Consider the following 21,057-nt stretch of genomic DNA (forward strand, 5'->3'; position numbering starts at 1 on the left):
TCATGTTGATATTTCTCTCTTCTCAGAGGAAGAAATTGTTGAGCTTCCAGATTTGGATTACCTGCGAACCATGACTCATATAGTCTTTGTAGATTTTGATAACTGGTCCAACTTTTTTGGTCATCTACCAGGGCATCTAAACCAAGGAACATTTATTTGGGGCTTTCAAGGTACGGTTAATAAGAAAAACAAAAGAAAACTTTTTCCCACCTCTTAGAATATAGTTCAGTTTAAAAGGCTCCTCTTAAACCTTCCTGGATAGAACATAGGGACATAATTGGAATATTGTTCTTTTGTATTATAGTTACTCTGCTAGAATCGTTTTCTTTACATGCCTCTGTGGTAAATGTTAGCTCCATCTGGTGACTCAAAGTTTATGGATCTTTTGGCCGGGCGTGGTGGCTCACGTCTGTAATCCCAGAACTTTGGAAGGCTGAGGCAGATGGATCACGAGGTCAGAAGATCGAGACCATCCTGGCTAACATGGTGAAACCCCGTCTCTACTAAAAAGAAAAAAAAAAAATACAAAAAATTAGCTGGGCGTGGTGGCGGGCCCCTGTAGTCCCAGCTCCTTGGGAGGCTGAGGCAGGAGAATGGTGTGAACCCAGGAGGCGAAGCTTGCAGTGAGCTGAGATCGTGCCACTGCACTCCAGCCTGGACAACAGAGCGAGACTCTGTCTTAAAAAAAAAAAAAAAAAAAAAAAGTTTATGGATCTTTTGATACAGATTGAAGAAGCCTTTATTCAACACCTAAAATGTGTCAGGTGCTTTGGCTTTGTACTAACATGGTTACTGATTATTATGGTTTTATCCCTTTTAAAATACAAAGAAGCAGATGTTTTGTTTTTGTTTTTGTTTTTTTTTTCCCTCAAAGTTTTAAAACTAATAAATAGCAGAATTATTTGGCCTCTCAGCTATAGGACTAATGTTATTTTCAACATGCCATAACTGCCTCTTCGGTTCATCCTTGCTGTTCTTAAGTGTTCAGCTTCATCTAAACCTCTTTACAAATTGTTGACCAAACTTGGGGGAGAGGCTTCTTTGGTTTACAGAGCATCTGCTGTTGTTTATGTTTGATAGGAAATAGCATGTAAAGAGAAAGATTGGGATTAAAGATAGAAACATACTGACCTGGATAAGTTAGCCAGTATAATTGCTTTAGTAAGTTGAGCTTTGGTGATTGCCCATCATTTCTGCATTGAATGGTGGTGACATCTGTAAAAACCACTTATGCTTACACTTATAGAATAATGCCATTCAAAGAATTTTTACACACATTACTTTTGATTTTGCTTAATATCCATGTGAGTTTTAAGATGAGTTGACAGATTCAGGGAAGTTGGTCCACTTTCTCAAGACTGTAAAGCAACAAGATGTTGATGCTTATGCTAGGATGGAGTTCTTCCACATTCTGATCTAGTACTTTGCCTCTAGAAAAGTTTTTTTCTAGTATGTGTTTTTTCTTGATAAAATTTTTGGCCTTTCCTCTCCTGTTTGATTATCATTTTTGCCTTTTCTAAAATTAATAGGAGGAAACACCAATTGGAAGCCTCCGCTCAACTGTAAGATTTATAATTACCTGAACAGGATTGGATGCTTCTTCCTTCATCCTCGCTGTAGTAAAAGAAAAGATGCTGCTGATTTTGCCATATGTATGCATGTGAGTCATTGTTTTATTCAAAATCTAATGTGAATCTCAGACCCACTTGCATTTTTTTCCCACTTGAATTGTAATGAGAGTTATAGATCATTCTTCAGTACTTCAGGTTCTACCTATGACTATTATGAAGGCAGGACCCCATAGCATATTTTTATTGCTTTATCCTCAACTTCTAGCAAACCTTCAGCTATCCATAGTAGACCCTCAACTATTTGTGGGATAAATGATCAAGAGCTGATACTGTTTTTTGGGTTTGTTTTTGAGACAGTCTCGCTCTGTCACCCAGGCTGGAGTGCAGTGGCGCAGTCTTGGCTCACTGCAACCTCAGCCCCCTGGGCTGAAACAGTTCTCGTGCCTCAGCCTCCCAAGTAGCTGGGACTACAGGAGCGTACCACCATGCCCAGCTAATACTTGTATTTTTAGTAGAGACGGGGTTTCTCCATGTTAGCCAGGCTGGTCTCAAACTCCTGGCCTCAAGTGATCTGCCCGCCTAGGCCTCCCAAAGTGCTGGGATTACAGGTGTGAGCCACTGCGCCCTGCTGATGATACTGTATTTGATATATATTAAGACACTTTCATATTTTAATATCTCTAAAATTAAGAGGTACCTTAACAATCACTGTTGGCCTAGATAGAATTTGCATTTGCTTCTGTCTCTGCTGGGTACCTAGAGAAACTGCCAAACTGAGACCCACTTTAAATTTTCTGCTTGGGGACTTACATGTCACACTGATAATGTGAATTTACTCTGCAAACTTGTTGACTGCAGCTTATGGTTTAAACAACAAAAGATTTCTTTTTCCCTCTATCTAATGCCAAGATTGAATCATGCAAATTGCCTTGCTTACCTTTTCTCTATGGCAGATTTATTTCTTATTTACCCTTATATTGAGCGTATAGCCCTTTGGCATTCCAACCTTATGTGAGGTCTGTTGGACTTCCATTTTGGCTTTTTCTTTTCATGGCACATTAAATAGCTTATATAATTTAATGGCATCTTATATTTGATTAAATGTGGGGTATTTCATTTATGAACGAGTTCTTTCTTTCTCTCTTTTTTTTTTTTTCCTTTTTGAGACGGAGTCTCACTCTGTCGCCCAGGCTGGAGTGCAGTGGCACGATCTCGGCTGCAACTTCTGCCTCCCGAGTTCAAGTGATTCTCCAGTCTCAGCCTGGAGAATCCCGAGTAGTTGGGATTACAAGCGCATGCCACCACACCCAGCTAATTTTTGCATTTTTTAATAGAGACTGCGTTTCACCATGTTGGCCAGGCTGGTCTCGAACTCCTGACCTCAAGCGATCCACCTGCCTCAGCCTCCCAAAGTGTTGGGATTACAGGCGTGAGCCACTGCACCCAGCTGAAGGAGATCTTTATGTCATACTTTGGTAGGGACTAGGGAACAAGCTTAATATACCTTCCTAGGTATGTGTTCATTCTGAAATAGATGTAACTTGTTTTGAAACTCATGCTGATTTTTTATCAACCTGTGCCATTTGTTCTAACTTAGGCTGGCCGTCTAGATGAACAACTACCCAAGCAAATTCCTTTCACCATCCTCTCAGGAGATCAAGGTTTTCTGGAGCTAGAGAATCAATTTAAGAAGACTCAGAGGCCAGCTCATATACTAAACCCTCACCACTTAGAGGGAGATATGATGTGTGCTTTGTTAAATAGCATATCTGATACCACCAAAGGTACGCAGCTGCAGTCACAGTGCAAACCACCCAAGAGGAGGAGACTTCACTGCTGAGAGAAACCAATAAACTGCTGTCCGCTAGTGAACTGTTGCCTGCTTGCTAAACCATCATGTTCTCTTACTTCTATCTTACTTATCTTTTTAAAAAAAATCTCACTTTCATTCTTTAGTGTTTTAGAAGGAGGATGAATTCATAATAATTTTCTGGAGCTTTTTTTGATCTAGTAGATAAAATCTATATTGATGTATATAAAACATATATTCATGTGTTATAGTATGTTACTACAATTTTAAAAGCTCAGAATTCAGATCTTCACTTTGTTTCTGAAATTCCAAATTGACCTTCAGTTTTTAGCAGTGCGCTTAGAGGTGAAAACCAGAAAGCAATAACAAAGGTGATCATTTAAGAGGTTGACAGTGACAAAATAAAACGCTGATAGGCTTTTAGGTCCTTAGAGAAGTGGGTACATCCTATCTTATTGCTGGGACTTGCACTTTCTTCTGTACCTTTGTGAGATTGTTCAATGAAAGGAGTGCTGATACCCAATTTCACTTCCTAGTATATAAGAAAAGATGTAATTCTAAGGATTCAGAAGTTTTGTTTTTCGTTTTTCATAATTTCTGCAGTCAAATGCTCTACCACTGAGTTATACCCCCCTTTTTCATAATCTCTGAAGTAAAGAAATATGGCTAGAATAATTAATGTTTAAATATCCTAATAATTTAAATTCATGAATAAGGTTTGAAGATATTAATGAATTACCTTAATGAAAAATAGTGGCTTTTTGGCATTTTTATTGTGTGCCTTTAAAGCTTTCAAGTCTGCTTGCCTCCTAGATTTTTTTTTTCTTTCACTATATTTGGAAGCACATTTTGATTGAAAACTCATTCTGGAGAATTTTGCTGTAATCACTGATTACAGTGGATCAATTCACTTCTGCAAAGTTAGGAATCAGTAATCTGTGCTCTTTATACTCTTTAAAGTGGAGTAATGATGGAAGATTATAAAAGAAAATGAACTCTTGTGTCTTTATGTCATGCCTTAGTTCTGAGTATTATCTTCCTATTCTGTAATTTTTGTTTTCACTTGTTTTTCTATCTGTGGCTTTCTTTTTTCTTAAAAAAAAAACAACAAAAAAAAACAGGCTGGGTGCAGTGGCTCACACCTGTAATCCCAGCACTTTGGGAGGCTGAGGCGGGTGGATCACCTGAGGTCAGAAGTTCAAGACCAGCCTGGTCAACATGGTGAAAACCCATCTCTACTAAATATACAAAAATTAGCTGGGCATGGTGGCGGTTGCCTGTAATCCCAGCTACTCGGGAGGCTGAGGCAGGAGAATCGCTTGAACCCAGGAGGCAGAGGTTGCAGTGAGCTGAGATTGCACCATTGCGCTCCAGCCTGGGCAATAAGAGCAAAAACTTCGTCTCAAACAAAAAGCAAAACACCTCTTCTACTCTTTTGCTATCGCTTTCCCAGTCCTCAACATCTACTTAATATCCTATAAGATAAAGTTTTACCTTTGCCACACAAGGCCAACCTCCCTTTCCTTCTCTTATGCTTCTGCTTTTGGGAACATTTCTTTTATAACTCCAAATGTGAAACCTGTTATGGTTTTGCAGAGGCAAAACCATATTCTGTTTGGAATGAGAGGTGAATACGAGTAGACTTGCATGGGTATATTACGGTTGGAGGTAAGATACAGGTTATTAGTATCTGCTGATTATGCCCTTCCAAATGACTCTTATGTTCTAGGTATTCTTTTTTTTTTTTTTTTTAATCACCCATACTCAGTAGTCATTTGAACTAACTACTCTCTGGAGGCACATGTGTACTTTATTCTTAGTTTTTGTGACATATAGAGATTGTGCACTGCATGAAGAAGGATATGGGCTTTGGTTCAAATGCTAACTTTGCTGTTTCCTAGCAGCGCGATTTCAGGCATGTTACTTAACTTTTTTGGAGCCTCACTTTTTTGTATTTATATGGTTGTAATAGTGATGTATGTAAAGTGTCTAGCACAGTATATAAAGCACTTTAGCTATTTAACAAATAATAGCTATTTTTTATTATTACTACCATAAAAAGAAAATGTGATTCCTAGCCACTACATTTTTAATGTTACACTGAATCATAGTATGTTCAGGCTTAGTTATCTGATTTAAGACCAAATTTTTTCTTCATGGAAGACTTAAAACCATCAAATTTCCTGTAGTGAACTTTATAAGGAATCAAAGAAAAATCATTTTCTTGGATAACTTTTATTCCATTTCCTTTCCTAACAAATAGCTTTGTGAATAGTTGAGTAATAGTTTCTATTAAGGAATGGTATTTAATGTATAATGGGACTCAATAAATCTCTCAATGTCCATTAATAATATAATTTTTGTTACTAAAGAATGCCAGATAACTCCTTGCACATAGCTAAACATGGTGTTCCTTCTTGTTTTCAGATTTGACAGCCAGTCAGTTTCTTAAGGCAATGTGGTTTTTGGGGTGAAGGGGTCACTGGACCTTTTTGAGAATCTGATGAAAACTTTCTATACCCTCCATCCCCCAAAATAAACATGTATGTACTACATTGCATACAATTTCAAGGGATTTGTGGTCTCAACGCTTCTAGATGCCAGTCAACAAACAAAATTGTCCTTTGGGATGTAACCTAAGTTTATACTATAAGTCAACAGTCCCCAACCATTTTGGCACCAGGGACTGGTTTCATGGAAGACAATTTTTCCATGGATTGGGGGCAGGAGGTGGGGCATTAGATTCTCATAAGGAGTGTACAACCTAGATCCCTTGTACGTGCAGTTCACAATAGGGTTTGTGCTATGAGAATCTAACGCCGCTGCTGATCTGACAGGAGGAGGAGCTTAGGTGGTAATGCTGGCTCACCTGCTGCTCACCTCCTGCTGTGCAGCCCAGTTCCTAACAGGCCACAGACTGGTACTGGTCCATGGCCCTGGGGTTGGGGACTCCTGCTATAAGTAACATACAGTGATAAGTTCTTTCATATTTGTTATTATATAGCCAGGCTAGTGATTTTTCAGATTTTTGAATTTTTCACCAGAGCATAGAGAAGTTGATACAAGTTTGAGTCTCTTATTCTTTATAAGTTTTCAGAAATTTACCATCAGCAGGACTAAAAAGTGGTTTTTATTAGACTAAAGATTGCTGTATAAATAGGATCTTTTGAATATTGTTATCAGAATCGATCATATGGTATCATACTAGGAGAAATTAGTCTTTGCTAATTTCTCTGTTAATTGAAAGTCTTTCCAGAGGTACTTATTTCAGTAAAAATACAGATATTTGGAGTTCCTGGTTCTGTATATCGGTGTCCAGTCATTTGTTCCTAAGGCATTGTTTTAGCATGGTGGGGAGGGGAAAGGTTAAGTAGCTTTATTACTGGTACATTTTTAGATCTCTGACTTGGTTAGTTAGGGTAAAAGTTCTTTTCTCTACTTGTAAGCATCAGGGTTTCAACATGAACATTTTAATTACGCTATGATATATGTATAAATTCTTGTAGAGACATTTAAAAAGTCTATTAACTTTAATTTCTGCCCCACCTTGGTCTTCTTATCCTTCATCATTTCTATTTTATATTGTAGTTATCCTCACTTTCTTAACACTTAAGATACATGGATCCTTTCTGGGAATCCCAATCAGAGAAGCCAGGTAGACTTTCTTAGACCATTTATATTTTATTCCCAAATACTTCGTTATTCTAACTCAAGCCTCATGTTTCAGAGATGCAGATATAACTTGTCACTTAAATGTTGAAAGAAAGAAAAGGTGAACTTTTTTATTGAAAAAAGTTTATTGAAGTTTATTGTAGTTTATTGAAGACTACTATGTGCGAGCCACCATGTTAACTGCTTTTTATGTTTGTAGTGTTTACAGATGTTTAAATATGTTGAAAGAACTTATTCCATATGCTTTTTAATCCCCTTTGCAAGCTACGAAGTAGGTGTTGGATTACCCCATTTTATAAGTGTGGAAGGAAGCACAGGTTCAGAAAGGTTAAATAATCTACCTGCAGTCACAGAGCAAGTGCTTTGCTTTTCATTAGTATCAACGACTATGGGTGAGACTTTCACTGACACAAATACCTGATTCAATGATGTAGAGCTAGCCACCCAGTGTGAATTACTGGCTTTAACCATGTCCTTGAAGAATGAAGATAATGGGAAATATTCTGCCACAGTACAGGGACATTGCAGAGTTTATATAAAGATATCAAACAAGTTTTTTATTTTTAAATAACATTCAGGAAGAATGCGCTTTTTTTTTTTTTTGTCAGAAGAAATGATTTGGTTGTGAGTTCTGGTGCTTTAAAAAGTAAAGTGATTATATGCTGAATATAGCCAAGGAAAGCAATTAGCATTCTAATTTCTTTAGGATCTTTTGTCTCATAATTAAATGAATAAACACCATCTTTACAGGCTCCTCGAGATGTTGGCACTAGAACTACAAGCACTGCAGTGAGCTTATTGGAGTACTGCAACATGTGGTTTCAAAGAAATTCACTAGAAACCTGCCTCCCATTGCTTCCTCTACCTTTCACTTAATCGATATAAATGTTCCAGGGCACACAGAAGTTAGTATTTTCAGTGTTTTCTTATTTGGGCCAGTATCTGCTCCCTTGAGAATTACATATAATGAAAAAGATGTTACTACAAGATAATTTTTGTTGAATCTGTATGCTCCTTAGATGGTCTTGTTTATAAGCCTGAGACTGTCATATCCATTTAGTTGTGGCTTCATTGTGGATGAGTGGGTTAGAAGCAGTAAGTAGGGTTGGCATCTATGAGTCATACCAATTACACAGATTTTTAAATCCATCTTACATATAGAGCATAAACATTCACCTAGGTGCTATGGAAGTGTAGATGATTGAAGCAGCATCATGGCCTGTGGACTAGGCATTACCTAAAATAATTGTTGAACTTATTTCTTAAAGTCTGTCTGCCTGTTGTTTCCTCAGCCTGTTAATGAAAACTATAGGTTGTTTCTTTGGGCACCATTATAAAAATATGTTGATAAAATTAATTCCATGCAAAGGTACTGAAAATAAGAAAGAATATTTACGATTTTCTCTGTTCTTCTGATGGGGTTGATGGAGGCAAAAGAAACCTTTTATGATATTAATATTTGCAACCCCATGTCAAGTTAATCCTTGACAAATCAAGGATTTGTCATTATTCAAACCTTAGTGTAGCCTTAGGCCTTGCATGCAATGATGAATTGTTTGGATGAGTTATAACATGCTGCTTTTGACTGACCTTGACTTTAAATTGTAATAACAGAAACCTGTGGGTATTTTCCTTTTGTTCTTAATGTTTAGAGCAAGCTTGTCTAACCTGTGGCCCACGGGCCACATGTGGCCCAGTTCAGCTTTGAATGTAGCCCAACACAAATTTGTAAACTTTCTTAAAACATTATGAGAGTTTTTTTGTGTGTGTGTGTTTTCTTATTTTGCTCATGGGCTATCATTAGTGTTAGTGTATTTTATGTGTGGCCCAAGACAATCTTCTTCCAATGTGGCCCAGGCGAGCCAAAGATTGGACACCCCTGGTTTAGAGGTTTAATTTTGTTCTTTAATTTGTAAATGTAATGTTTTATTTACCTAAAACACTGCTTGAAATATTTGAAGTATTTTGCTGGAATTAATAGCAAAGATGACTTGTAAAAACAAATTTCTGCAGCAAAAGAATATAGTGAAATATAGTGATTTAATTTTTATTTATAGACCCCTAAAGGGCTTTTTAATGTATATTTTAAGTTTTTAACTTTGCACAGAAACAAATATGTCTATATGATTTGTGTTTAGTTAGATGCTGATTCAAGTCACTGACATATATATCATATATAGATGCATATCTGTTTATATTTGTATAATTATATCTTGATATAAATATATATTGATTTAAATGTAGTTAAAGTGATAAGCACAATATTAGGTCATTGATAGTACAATGTTTCAAATTTTTTAAAGGTGAACTTTATTTTTCAGTATAGTTTTAGATTTACAAAAAAGTTGTGAAGATAGTACAGAGTGTTTCCATGTACCCATACTTAGTTTCCCTTATTAGTAACATCTTATGTTAGAGTGATACATTTGTCATAATTCACGGAACAATATTAGGACATTATTACTAATTCCAGCCTTTAGTTTTCCCCAATGTCCTTTTTCTTTTGTTTTCTCCCCTCCCCTCCCCTGTCTTTTCTTTTCTTGTCTCGTCTCATTTCATTTGAGACAGGGTCCCACTCTTGTCACTCAGGTTGGAATGCAGTGGCGTGATCTCGGCTCACTGCAACCTCCACCTCCCAGGTTCAAGCGATCTTCCTACCTCAGCCTCCCAAGTAGCTGGGACTATAGGTGCGCACCACCATACCTGGCTAATTTTTTGTATTTTTGGTAGAGACAGGGTTTTGCTGTGTTGCCCAGGCTGGTCTCAAACTCCTGAGCTCAGGTGGTCCACCCACTTCGGCCTCCCAAAGTGCTGGAATTACAGGTGTGAACAACCACGCCCGGCCTCAATATCCTTTTTCTACCCCAGGACCTCTTGGGATCCCACATGACATTTAGACATTAATCTCCTTAGGCTCCATGGTTCAAATTTTAAGTGAGTTTTGCAGTGCCTTTTCAGTCATACCGTATTATAAAGCCTTCGGTCTCTTATTATGAAAGCACATAAGACATCAGGTAAGTAAGTTTGTGCTATGCAAGAGGCATTGTTAATGAAAACCTATGGTGTTATCTCCATAGAGATGAATGCATATGATTTTCAAAACAGGAGAATTTAATGTCACCATTTTTAATATTATTTGGAAAAAACCTAGTGTGGGAAAGTAGTGTAACACTAATGAACTGTATTATAACGAGTAAGCTTGGGTATGAGAAGTTATTGAAAATAATACTGAGAATACATAAATTTATGGCACAATAACTGCATGTATTGATTCTTCTTTACAGAATGTGACAGTGATGATAACATGGGTGCCAAAAGTACTTCAATAGGAGAAGAATTTATATCCACAGAAGGTAACCTAATAGAGTTAATCTCTTTTCTACTTGACTGTATCTGTATTTTTTTTTAAATTTCTCTCTCTCACCCATTCACCCCTCTTATTCCCTTCTACCCCCAAGTTAAAACATTTTCTCAGTTTGGATAGCTTTGCATTTTTCATGTAAGATGACTTAGGGGTAATACTAATTTAGAAAGCTAGAATGGGTCAGCCAATTATGGCCCTTGGGTCAAATCCAGTCCACTATCTTTAGGAACACAGCCATACATTTAAGTATTGTCTATGCTATTGCTTTTGTACCACAACTGCAAGGTTGAATAGGTGTGGCACAGACAGTAGAGCCCCTCCACCCCCGCCCCCCTCAAATAATTATTTTCTAACCCTTTAAAAAGTTTGCTAACCCCTGGGCTAGGAGATGATTTTGATTTCCTAATTGTTACTTATCTTGAGTAGTATTAACAGTATTAAAAGACAGGCAGTAGAACTCTAAAAGCAAGCACTTATATCTAAATATAAATGGGCTTTTAAAAATAAATTTTAAAAGGTTTTTTTTGTTTGTTTGTTTTTTGTTTTTTTGAGACAGAGTCTCACTCTGTCACCCAGACTGGAATGCAGTGGTACAATCTCAGCTCACTGCAACCTCTGCCTCCTGGGTTCAAGTGATTCTTGTGCCCCAGCCTCCACAGTAGCTGGTATTACAGGCGTGTGCCACTAACATGCCCAGCTAAAAATTAAAATTCTCTTTTACTCTTCTTAAAGGAAAAGCTATTTCCTTCCATAGGTTAAAGAGAACTTTTCTGTCACTTGGCATCAAATCATTTGCTGGCTGTACCATTATTTGGTTGTGTCTTGTAACCATTCTTTACTTTGGTTTTTATATAACAGACTGCACTTTTTAATAACCTGGGGGAAATGAGATAATGAATCTTAGAAAATACTTTGAGCTTCACTGGAGAAGTTGAAAGTGTTATATCGGCATCTTTGACATTAAAGAAAAACAGTAGGAGTCTTCATGTACATTCCAGTATAATGTTTATTGTTGGAGATTATAGGGTAGGAATGTGGAGGCTGGAAAGTAGGGATGGAAATGTGACTAAACACACACAAACAGAATGGCCCAACTGGTATGTTTTCTTTGCATTTCCTTGATCTCAGATAATACAATTAGTTTGACTAAGAGCATACTAGAACTTTATGCTATTAGGAGTTTGGGAAATGGAGTCTGGCAGTGGAATCGATTCATCCATTAGATTAAGTAGATAGCTGTAATCTTTCTGCCTTATAGCCAAATTTCATTGGTTAAACAAAACTGGCCATAAATCTATACCTAATTGGAAGGAAGCAAGTGTTTTGACCAACTTGTTTTCCCAGCACCCCATAATGATGAATTAAACAAATGAAAGAACTTTTGTGTGTTTTGAACAAAAACTGCCAATTAAGTTGTTTATCAAGGCCACTAAAAGATAAACAGTACTGAACATCTAAAGAGTTCAGATTTTGCAACTTGTATTTGACACCTCGTGACTCATCCCATGGAAAATGCCAGGCAAAATTATAACTTTTAAATAATTATAAGCTATCACAGTTTTGTGGGCTCCTAGCTAACCTAGGAAATCTGAGATTTGTGTAACTGGATATGTACCACATATTATCTATGTAATGCATTTTATGGTTTGGAGGTGGAGATGTTACATTTTTGTGATTATTTGGTTTGGAAAAATAATTATTTTTATAGGATTCAAGAGAAGACACTTTAAACCTATAACTAGTTGTCATAGTTAAAATAGAGGTGGGGATAAAATCCTTTAATTCCAAGAAAAACCAAAGGAATGTGTTTGTGTTTTGTATCCTGATGCTTTATATAAAATAAATGTGAGAAGCACATGGTGTTTCACTTAAGTTAAGGAATATGGGCTCCTTTGCACTTTTCTCTAACACCCTTCTTCTTTTCCCCTCCTCATCACCCCAAAAGAGCTAACTCGAATTTCATCTCTTAGGTTGAACCATATAGAATTGCCATTTTTGTAGGCACTGTTGTATGGTCAGTGCCTTTCCTAGATTGTCCATCTTTAGACACAGCCAACCACTCTCTATTCTGGGCTCCCTCTGTACCAGGCCAAGTGGATTTAAAATACTTCTGTCTATAACTTTCATCTCTGCTGACTGTAAGCTCCTTAGGGAGTAGGATCATGTTTTATTTATCTTTACTTCAGCAGCACCTAGCACAGTGTTTGGCACAAAATGGTTGCTTGTTAAATGAATAAACTTTTAATAAACTTAAAACATGTTAGAGCCACCAGGACCCATTTCCCTATAACTGGATAAGGGAAATTAAGATAGAGGCTATTTTGTTATAGAATATTGGGTTATTTTGTTGACCCTGAACCACAGAAGCAAAATAATGTTCTAGTCTAGACCTGATAACAAAACTCAAAAAAAAATTTTAAGCTAACTCTTAAGTGTCTTTTTATTTCTTCCTTTCCCAGTACAACTCTGTAAATGCCTGAGAAATAGTGGCAGAAGACAGGATAAATCTGCTTATGGCTTTTTGCCTTAGGGTAATTCCCTCCTTCCGTGATTTGTGTTATTCTTTGTTGTTCCTCATAGACCAATATCAAACTCTGACCACACAGGCCAGTCATAACAATCCCATATAATCTAGTTCCTGTACTTGACAGAGGAAACAGATGCCGCATAATGTGGTGGTGAAAAGTACAGTCTTTGGATTCATACTGCCTAAGTTAAAACTCTGCTGCTTACAAGTTGTGTAATATTGGACAAGTCACTTAACTTCACTGTGCTTCAGCTTCCTCCTCTTAAATATGGGAATATTAGTATACCTACCTTACTAGAATAACATGACATATGATAAATAGTATATATTGGTTGCTGCTAATGTTACTGGGATTATGATGATCATTATGCCATTATTTACTTATATGTTCACCTAAGGTCTACTCTAGAGGTATGTCTGTTAACTAGAGGTATTCTGACTCAAATTGCTGGAAGAGACAGAGGACAGCATTATATAGATAATTTTCTTTGCAAAACCATCTTTCTGTAAATGTTAGCAATATGCCTTATTCTGAGAATTCCTTCAATTAATAGCAGTCAAAACTGCTCTTAATCTTAACAACTTGTGAGAGTCAGACTATTCTCTTCATTTTATATGAAAACTGAGGCTTCTAAACATTAAGTAATTTGGCCTTACATCCACAGTTTTAAAATGATTGGGAACCATTTCTATATGTCTTCTACCTCCTACTACTGGTTGTTTTTGTTGTTTGTTTGCCATAATTACTGCTCTCAAAGTAAATGAAATTAAGGCAGAAAGAATGGTAAGGGGAACACAGAGCTAGCCACAGAATAGAAAAACAAAGACAGATTTTTCACAATTGCTCTTTATTTTTTCATATGGCTTCAAGTTACTGTCTGATGTCCTTTAATTTCAATCTGAGAGATTCTCTTTAGCATTTCTTGTAGGGCAGGTCTACTAGTAAATTCTGTAGCTTTTGTTTATCTGAGAATTTCTTTAGGAATAGTTTTGTCAGATATAGAATTCTTGATCGACATTCTTATTTTCTGGTCTCCATGGTTTTTTATAAGAAATCAGCTAGTAATTTTATTAAGGCTCTCTTGTATGTGATGAGTTGTTTCTCTCTTGTTGTTTTCATTGTCTTTGGCTTTTGACAGTTGGACTATAACATGTCTCAGTGTGGGTCTCTTTAGAGTTCATTGAGCTTCTTGGATATGTAGATTCACCTCTTTCATCAAATTTCGGAGTTTTTCAACCATTATTTCTTCAAACATTCTTTCTGATCCTATTTCACTTCCCCTCTTGAGACTCCTGTAATGCATATGTTAGTTCACTTGATGATGTCCCACAGGTCCCTTGGACTCTGTTTACTTTTCTTCATTTTTCTTTCTGTTCCTCATACTGGATGATTGATTGATTGATTGATTGATTGATTTAGACTGAACTCAAACCAAGACACACACTGGATAATTTAAATTATACTATCTTTAAATTTGCTGACTCTTCTTTGTACTCAAATTCATTAAGCCCCTCTAAAGATTTTCATTTTAGTTATTGTACTTTTCAGTTCCTGAGTTTCTATTTGATGGGCTTTTAATAATTCTGCCTCATTATTGGTACTCTTAATTTTGTTCATACATTTTTTTCCTGGTTTCCTTTAGTTCTTTGAACATACATAAGACAGTTGGCTTAAAGTCTTTGTCACCCATGCTATATCATGTAGCCTGTTGCTCCTAGTCTACAAACCTGTATATCATGTTATTGTGCTGAATACTGTAGACATTGTAACATAATGGTAAATATTTTTGTATCTAAACATAGAGACATAAAAATACATAAAAAATGGTATACCTGTATAAGGTACTTACCCTGAATGGAGCTTGCAGGATGGGGAAGTTGCTCTGGGTGAGTCAGTGAGTGAGTGGTGAGTGAATGTGAAGGTCTAGGATGTTACTGTACTCTACTGTAGATTTTATAAACACTGTACGATTAGGCTATACTACTTTTTTTTTTTTGAGACGGAGTCTTCCTCTGTTGCCCAGGCTGGAGTGCAGTTGTGTGATCTCGGCCCACTGCAACCTCCGCCTCCCAGGTTTAAGTGATTCTCCCACCTCAGCCTCCCAAGTAGCTGGGATTATAGGCATGTGCCACCACTCCCGCCTAATTTTTGTATTTTGGGTAGAGATGGGGTTTCTCCATGTTGGCCAGGCTGGTCTCGAACTACTGACCTCAGGTGATCCGCCCACCTTGGCCTTCCAAAGTACTCGGATTAAGACATGAGCCACTGTGCCTGGCCTATACTACATTAAAAAAAATTTTTTTTTCTTCAGTAATCAGTTCACCTTAGCTTACTGTAACTTGTATAAACTTTAAAATTTTTAACTTTTTGTCTCTATTGTAATAACACTTAAAACACAAACACTTTGTACAGCTATAGAGAAATATTTTCTTTATATCCTTATTCTATAAGCTTTTCTCTACTTTTAAATTGTTTTATTACTTTTAAAACTTTTTTGTTAAAAACTAAGACACAAACACATATATATTAGCTTAGACCTGCACAGAGTCAGGATCATCAATATCACTTTTATAAGTAGCAGTACCCTCTAAAATAATAATAAAAAGTATAGTAAATACATAAACCAGTACCAGAGTTTATTATAATTTTCAAGTGTTATGTACTGTACATAATTGTATGTGCTGTACTTTTATACAACTGGCAACATAGTGTATTTGTTTACAGCAGCATCACCACAAACACATGAGTAATATGTTGCACTGCAACATGAAGATGGCTATGACATAATTAGGCAATAGGAATTTTTCAGGTCTATTATAATCTTATGGGACCACTGTTGTATATGTGATCCACTGTTTACCAAAAGTTGATACGCAGCACATGACCATACTTGCTTTTTGTTTTTTATAGTCTTTCAGCTGGCAAGTTTAATCCCTATGAGCTCACTGGAGGTATGATATCTTTGTATAGATGTTGCTGTACTTAATGATGGTTTGATTTATGATTTTTTTACTTTATAAGGATGTTAAAGCAATATGCATTTAGTATAAACCATACTTCAAATTTTGAATTTTAGTTCAAAGATTTTTATAACTTTAATTGTAAAACAGACGTTGTGATTTCATACACACACACACACACACACACACACACACACACACACATACATATACATATAACCTACTATCATTTGTTAAAAAGACCTTTCCCTATCATTCTGCAGTGCTACCTTTGTTATAAATCCAATGTCCATATATGCATGGGTCTGTTTCTGAGCTGTCTATGCTGTTCCTTTGGTCTATTTATTCTTGCACTAGTACCACATTATTAGTTATTGTAACTTTATAATAAGTGTTCATATCTTAGACAAGTCTTGTCCCCTTGTTTTTCTTTGGTAAGAGTGTCTTGGCTTTTCTTTGCATTTCCTCATCCCTTTTAATTCATCTTAAGGGCAACTAACTGATCCCAGAGTGTAGCTTTAACTTGATACACAGTTCATGCTAGTTTATTGTACTTTAAATTAGACAACATAACACTAGTGCCCCCACTCAGAGGAACATGCGGTTGCATCTTAGGGAGATCACTGGTGCCTGTAGCCAAGTAGCCTCTGAGAGACTGTGGACCAGATGGGATGAGATAAATCTGGTGTGAGAAGCTAGTGAAGGCCAAGAAATTGACACCAAATTTCACCCTCCTGGATTTTAGCATCATTCCCAAGGAGGAGATGGAACTCAACTATTGTGAACCCAATAATGTCTGTCTTGTTCACTATTACATTGCTGTTCCTGGTATATAATGGGCATTCAATAAATATTTGTCAAATGAGTTTACATACATCTGCATACAGCATATATTATATGCTTCTCAGATGACATTTATGTGGCTATGAGTTTCACTACCTTAGATGCTAGGATGCTTTAAGCTAATTTTTCCCCAGCTTTATTGAGGTATAATTAAAAATTAAACTAAATTTTTAATGGCCTGTGACATTTTGTCATTTCATGGAGTTGCCTTTCTGTTTAAAGTCTTATATGTATCACCTCAAGTCTTTTAGCAAATAAGTGATACAGATTTTTTTTTAAATGTTGAAACAAGTGATTACCTGTCAGTGATTTTAAAAGTTTGTTGACTTTCTACATTCCTAAGTGGAATTAACTTGCAGGTTCTACGTTCATATATAAAATTCAATTCAAGATCATGTCTAGATTTTCATATTTCAAAATACTCAATTTTTTAGTCGAGAAACTGCCAAGTTATCCTGTGTTTTTCCATTTTGATTTTACTTTCCTTCTTGAAAAGAATACAGTCGATGAAACTTAAATAAATACAGCACATGTTGAGTTTTCTGCCCTAAGTGTTAAAATTCTATGTTTTTTAATGCAGATGTGGAATTAGAAGAAGCTATTAGAAGAAGTCTTGAGGAAATGTAATTAAAGATATTACCACACAACATCAAGTGGCCTTGAAGAGACTCAGATAATGAATTCTTGAGTTTGTTTTCTAAAGGAGACCAGAAATCCACTATTACAAATGTATTTGAAAACATGTTTTTGCTTTCATATGTTCAAAATCTGATCTTTGTTTTGTATTTTTGTGCTAATGTGCAAACATGTACAGAAGAAATAGAATACATGTTCATGCAAATATAAATTATGTATTCTAATATAGGTGTAACAGTTTCCCAGTTAACTTTGAATTTATATATTTAGATTTAAAGGGTTAAAAAAAAGGAAAGCTCTTGACAGTTGTTTCCCAAATAGCATTAGTTCTTTAATTTTATTTGTACTGTACAAATGATGCTAGTTTATTTTTTTAGGAGTGAAAATGAATATAAAAAAGGTGACATAGGTCAAGTTTTCCATAAATTCTACTTCTCATGTGGCACTATTATATAATACCTTTGAGATCTTTGTTTATGTTTATTAGAAGAGGGTAATGGAAACTGAGCATGGAAACATTTAAAATTTTATCAGCAATGTTCTTTGTGGGTGCCATGCATATGTAAATTATTGCTTTAATTAGAGCAGCACATTGCTAAAATAAAAAATACACCTTAATTTTTGAGAAATAATTTAAATGAAACAATTTCCATTCCTTTTACCTGCTTAGACTTTTATGTGACTTGTATGGTCTCCTGGTTAAAGGGAATGGTGTCAGAATATTTGCATAAAATTATTTTTCATAACAGTCCTTTTTTATATATTTGTGTAAACATAATATTCTTCAAGAAATAATGTTGAAAGCCTACTCAGGAATAATCTTCCTTAACTCTTTAAATTTTTATTTCATGTGAAGTGTTTTCAGTTTAGTTATTCACTGAATTGTCAGTTTCCTTCATTTGGTATTACATATTTAATTCTTAAATATTGAGGCCCCATTGTGAGTAATAAAAAATACGACATAAGTAGAAGACTAAGAAGGGCTTGTCATATTATCTTTGTGTATATGCTTCATGTTATTTAACCAGAAATGTCTTATCTCTAAAAATTTTTAGTAGTAATTATTTACCAAACTTAAAAACATTTCTATAAATATAAAGCTTTTCTTTATATTTAAGACAAAATATAAAGGCTAGAATTTTGTTCCTTCTCTGTAACACTAAATATTTTAGTGTGAAATTGAATTTTTTTATTACTATAGTCTTTTCAATCTATAATTTGTGTTTTTAATTTCTTGATATGTCACTTCTGTTCCTCCCTGCTTGCATTTTTTAAAAACTAGACATTGTGGCTTGAGAATTTATCAATCATCTTTCCAAAATGACCACATTGTGCTTTTAGTTTGTATGTTTAAGTGGTCAAGCAAGGCTCTAGGAGGTAGTCACTGAGCTGGACCTTAAACACATCTGCAGGAGCTCACAAAATAGGAGCAAAAGAGGCATTCCAGAAAGAAGAGTAGTTAAGCAGATGTGGGGGCAGGGCAAGAGGAGACAGCACCTTGTTGCCAGAGATTCTACACAAAGGTGTGATGGACACTGATGCTCTATTAAGAAGCTTTTGTGGTGTGTGTGGTAGAGAATAATTAAGGCTTCTGATAAGACAGGAAAGGGATATTTCATCATGACTGTTAAGAAAAGGTAACTGGGTTGTTTAATGTTTTAATTGATAATTGTCACTGATTGTATTTCTACTTGTTAAATAATTAAAAATCATCTTAAAATTCATACTTTGACTTTAATTTAGACACAAGGAGATGTAATCGCTGTGTAACATCAGAGGAAGTTATATGGATTATCGTCAGAAGTAAATGTTTCTAACATTGACAAAGATGCTTATCTTTTCATTACATCATTCACTCATTAATTCATTCAATCACAAAATATTGAGTACTCACCATGTGCCAGCAACTGTTCTAAGCACTTGGAATATACCAGTAAGCAAAACAAAGCCCTTACCCCTCTGTGGAGCACATATTGGTGGAGAGGAGGGGATTGTACAATGTTAGTAAGCAAGTCAATAAAACTGCATATCTGATGGTGATACGTGTAACGACGGAAAATAAAGAAGGGAAGGGAATAAATAGTGCAGGGACAGGGAGTTGGGGGGAGGCTTGCTATTTTTAATAGGGTTGTCAGAAAAGATATCACTGATAGGTAAACTTGAGCAAAGACCTGAAGAAGGTGAGGGAATGAGGATGAAAATACATATCGGGAAGAGAGTTCCAGGTGGAGGAGGTGAAGGTCCAGACAGGAGCTTAGTATATTCAAGGAAAAGCAAGAAGGCTAGTATGGCTGACAGGATGAGCTAGGAGAGTAATAGGAAATGAACTTACTGAGGTTTTTCTAATGACCTGGGCTTTTACTTTGAGGTGAGGAGCCAGTGAAGGTTTCTGAGAATAAATGGTATGATCTGCCTTATTTAGGATTGCTGTAGTTGCTGCACTGAGATAACATGTACATGAGAGGCAAGAGTAGAAGCAGGGAGACCAGAGAGGAAGGTATTGTAGTATTCCAGGTGCAAACTTACCAGGTAGCTTGAACCAGAATGGTGGCGGTAGAATTGGGAAGAATCTGGATATATTCTGAAGGCAAAATTGATGGGGTTTACTAATGGGGTGGATCTAGGATAAGAGAGAAAAAGAGTTCAGGATGATTCTAAAGTCACTTGATAGACTTTCAAACCACTCACAAAATGTGTTTTGTTTTCGTTTGTGTCATGATAAAGTTATTTTTAATAAGGTCAAATAATCCCCTACCCCAAGAGTTAATTAGGATTTAAAATGAGTTCAGAGGGAATTGGGATCCAGCCTTAAGGGCTTCAACTCTGTTCAAGTATTTAAATGGCTTTGATCTCTGATTAAAGGTGGTGGCTCAGCTTTAAACTATTATTATCTATCATTTTCTGTGCCCTGTACATTGTCATCCTTGCAATGAGAGGCATAGAGCTATCAGGAGAGGGGACTAAAGCCTAACTTTTTAAGTAGACTAATCTTTGTATCCTCAGCTCTATTCCGTCTTTTACCGACAGCTGGTGCCTGACCTAGAGGCCTACTGCATCTTTTTTGTTAACAGAGGATTTTTAAAAGTTGAGGACTTTTTAATGCCAATTATTTCACTCAGAATATTTATTTATTTATTTATTTTTTTGAGACAAGGTCTCGCTCTATCGCCCAGGCTGGAGTGCAGTGGCGAGATCTCGGCTCGCTCAACAGGAATAATTTTAATAGCAAAAATTTAAAACCCCTTCATTAAGCCAGGCGTGAGGACCGCTTGAACCCGGGAGGTCGAGGCTGCAGTAAGTCGTGATCGCGCCACTACACTCCAACGTGGGCGACAGTTAGACCCTATCTCAAAAACAAAAGAAAATTAGAATGGTAAAAATGAAGTAAATTCACTTTGCTTCCCACATCTAGCTAGACAGGGAAAGATGGAGTAGCTTTTTCTTTTTTACTTCATAGCTTCAGTGTTGTCCGGGCTTTCATTACTCTCATCTCAGTATAAAGTGGTAACAGGAAGGTCAGGTGAGTGTGGGCTGCCTAGGAGCTGTACTTACTGCCTTCTGTTTCACAAAAGGACGTTTTCTCCCCATAATGTCGTTGTTCTTGCTTTGAATTATGGGTGCTGGGAGAAACTAAACGAAGCCGTCACTGAGCAATACACCCACAGCCCGTCGA

The 21,057-nt window shown here is 36.3% G+C and overlaps 1 protein-coding gene and 1 long non-coding RNA gene across 19 annotated transcripts in view; one reads left to right on the forward strand and one right to left on the reverse strand.

The window, feature by feature from the left end:
• The window catches only part of ZNF451 (zinc finger protein 451), a 106,238-nt gene extending 87,130 nt beyond the window's left edge, over positions 1-19,108 (forward strand). For 9 of the 17 annotated variants that reach the window (XM_063812488.1, XM_016955731.4, XM_063812483.1 and 6 more), the window contains 5 exons: positions 27-170; positions 1,530-1,660; positions 3,169-3,355; positions 10,338-10,406; positions 17,329-19,108. In XM_063812488.1, the coding sequence (XP_063668558.1) occupies positions 27-170; positions 1,530-1,660; positions 3,169-3,355; positions 10,338-10,406; positions 17,329-17,375 (578 nt within the window). In that variant the 3' untranslated portion in view covers positions 17,376-19,108. Of the gene's footprint in view, positions 1-26; positions 171-1,529; positions 1,661-3,168; positions 7,037-10,337; positions 10,407-17,328 lie in introns of all 17 variants that reach the window. The other 8 variants (XR_010157721.1, XR_010157722.1, XR_010157723.1 and 5 more) reach the window with 2 other exon arrangements.
• LOC107975177 (uncharacterized) lies at positions 139-21,027 on the reverse strand. 2 transcript variants are annotated; one of them, XR_010157727.1, is made up of 3 exons: positions 20,937-21,027; positions 19,911-20,004; positions 139-503 (listed from the first exon to the last, which is right to left on the reverse strand). It is a non-coding gene; the product is annotated as an uncharacterized LOC107975177 (long non-coding RNA). The 2 variants fall into 2 exon arrangements; XR_001718482.3 differs by lacking the exon at positions 139-503 and adding an exon at positions 13,776-14,237.
• Between the last annotated feature and the right edge of the window lie 30 nt (positions 21,028-21,057).

This window comes from Pan troglodytes, chromosome 5 (assembly GCF_028858775.2).
Source record: "Pan troglodytes isolate AG18354 chromosome 5, NHGRI_mPanTro3-v2.0_pri, whole genome shotgun sequence".
Lineage (NCBI taxonomy): Eukaryota > Metazoa > Chordata > Mammalia > Primates > Hominidae > Pan > Pan troglodytes.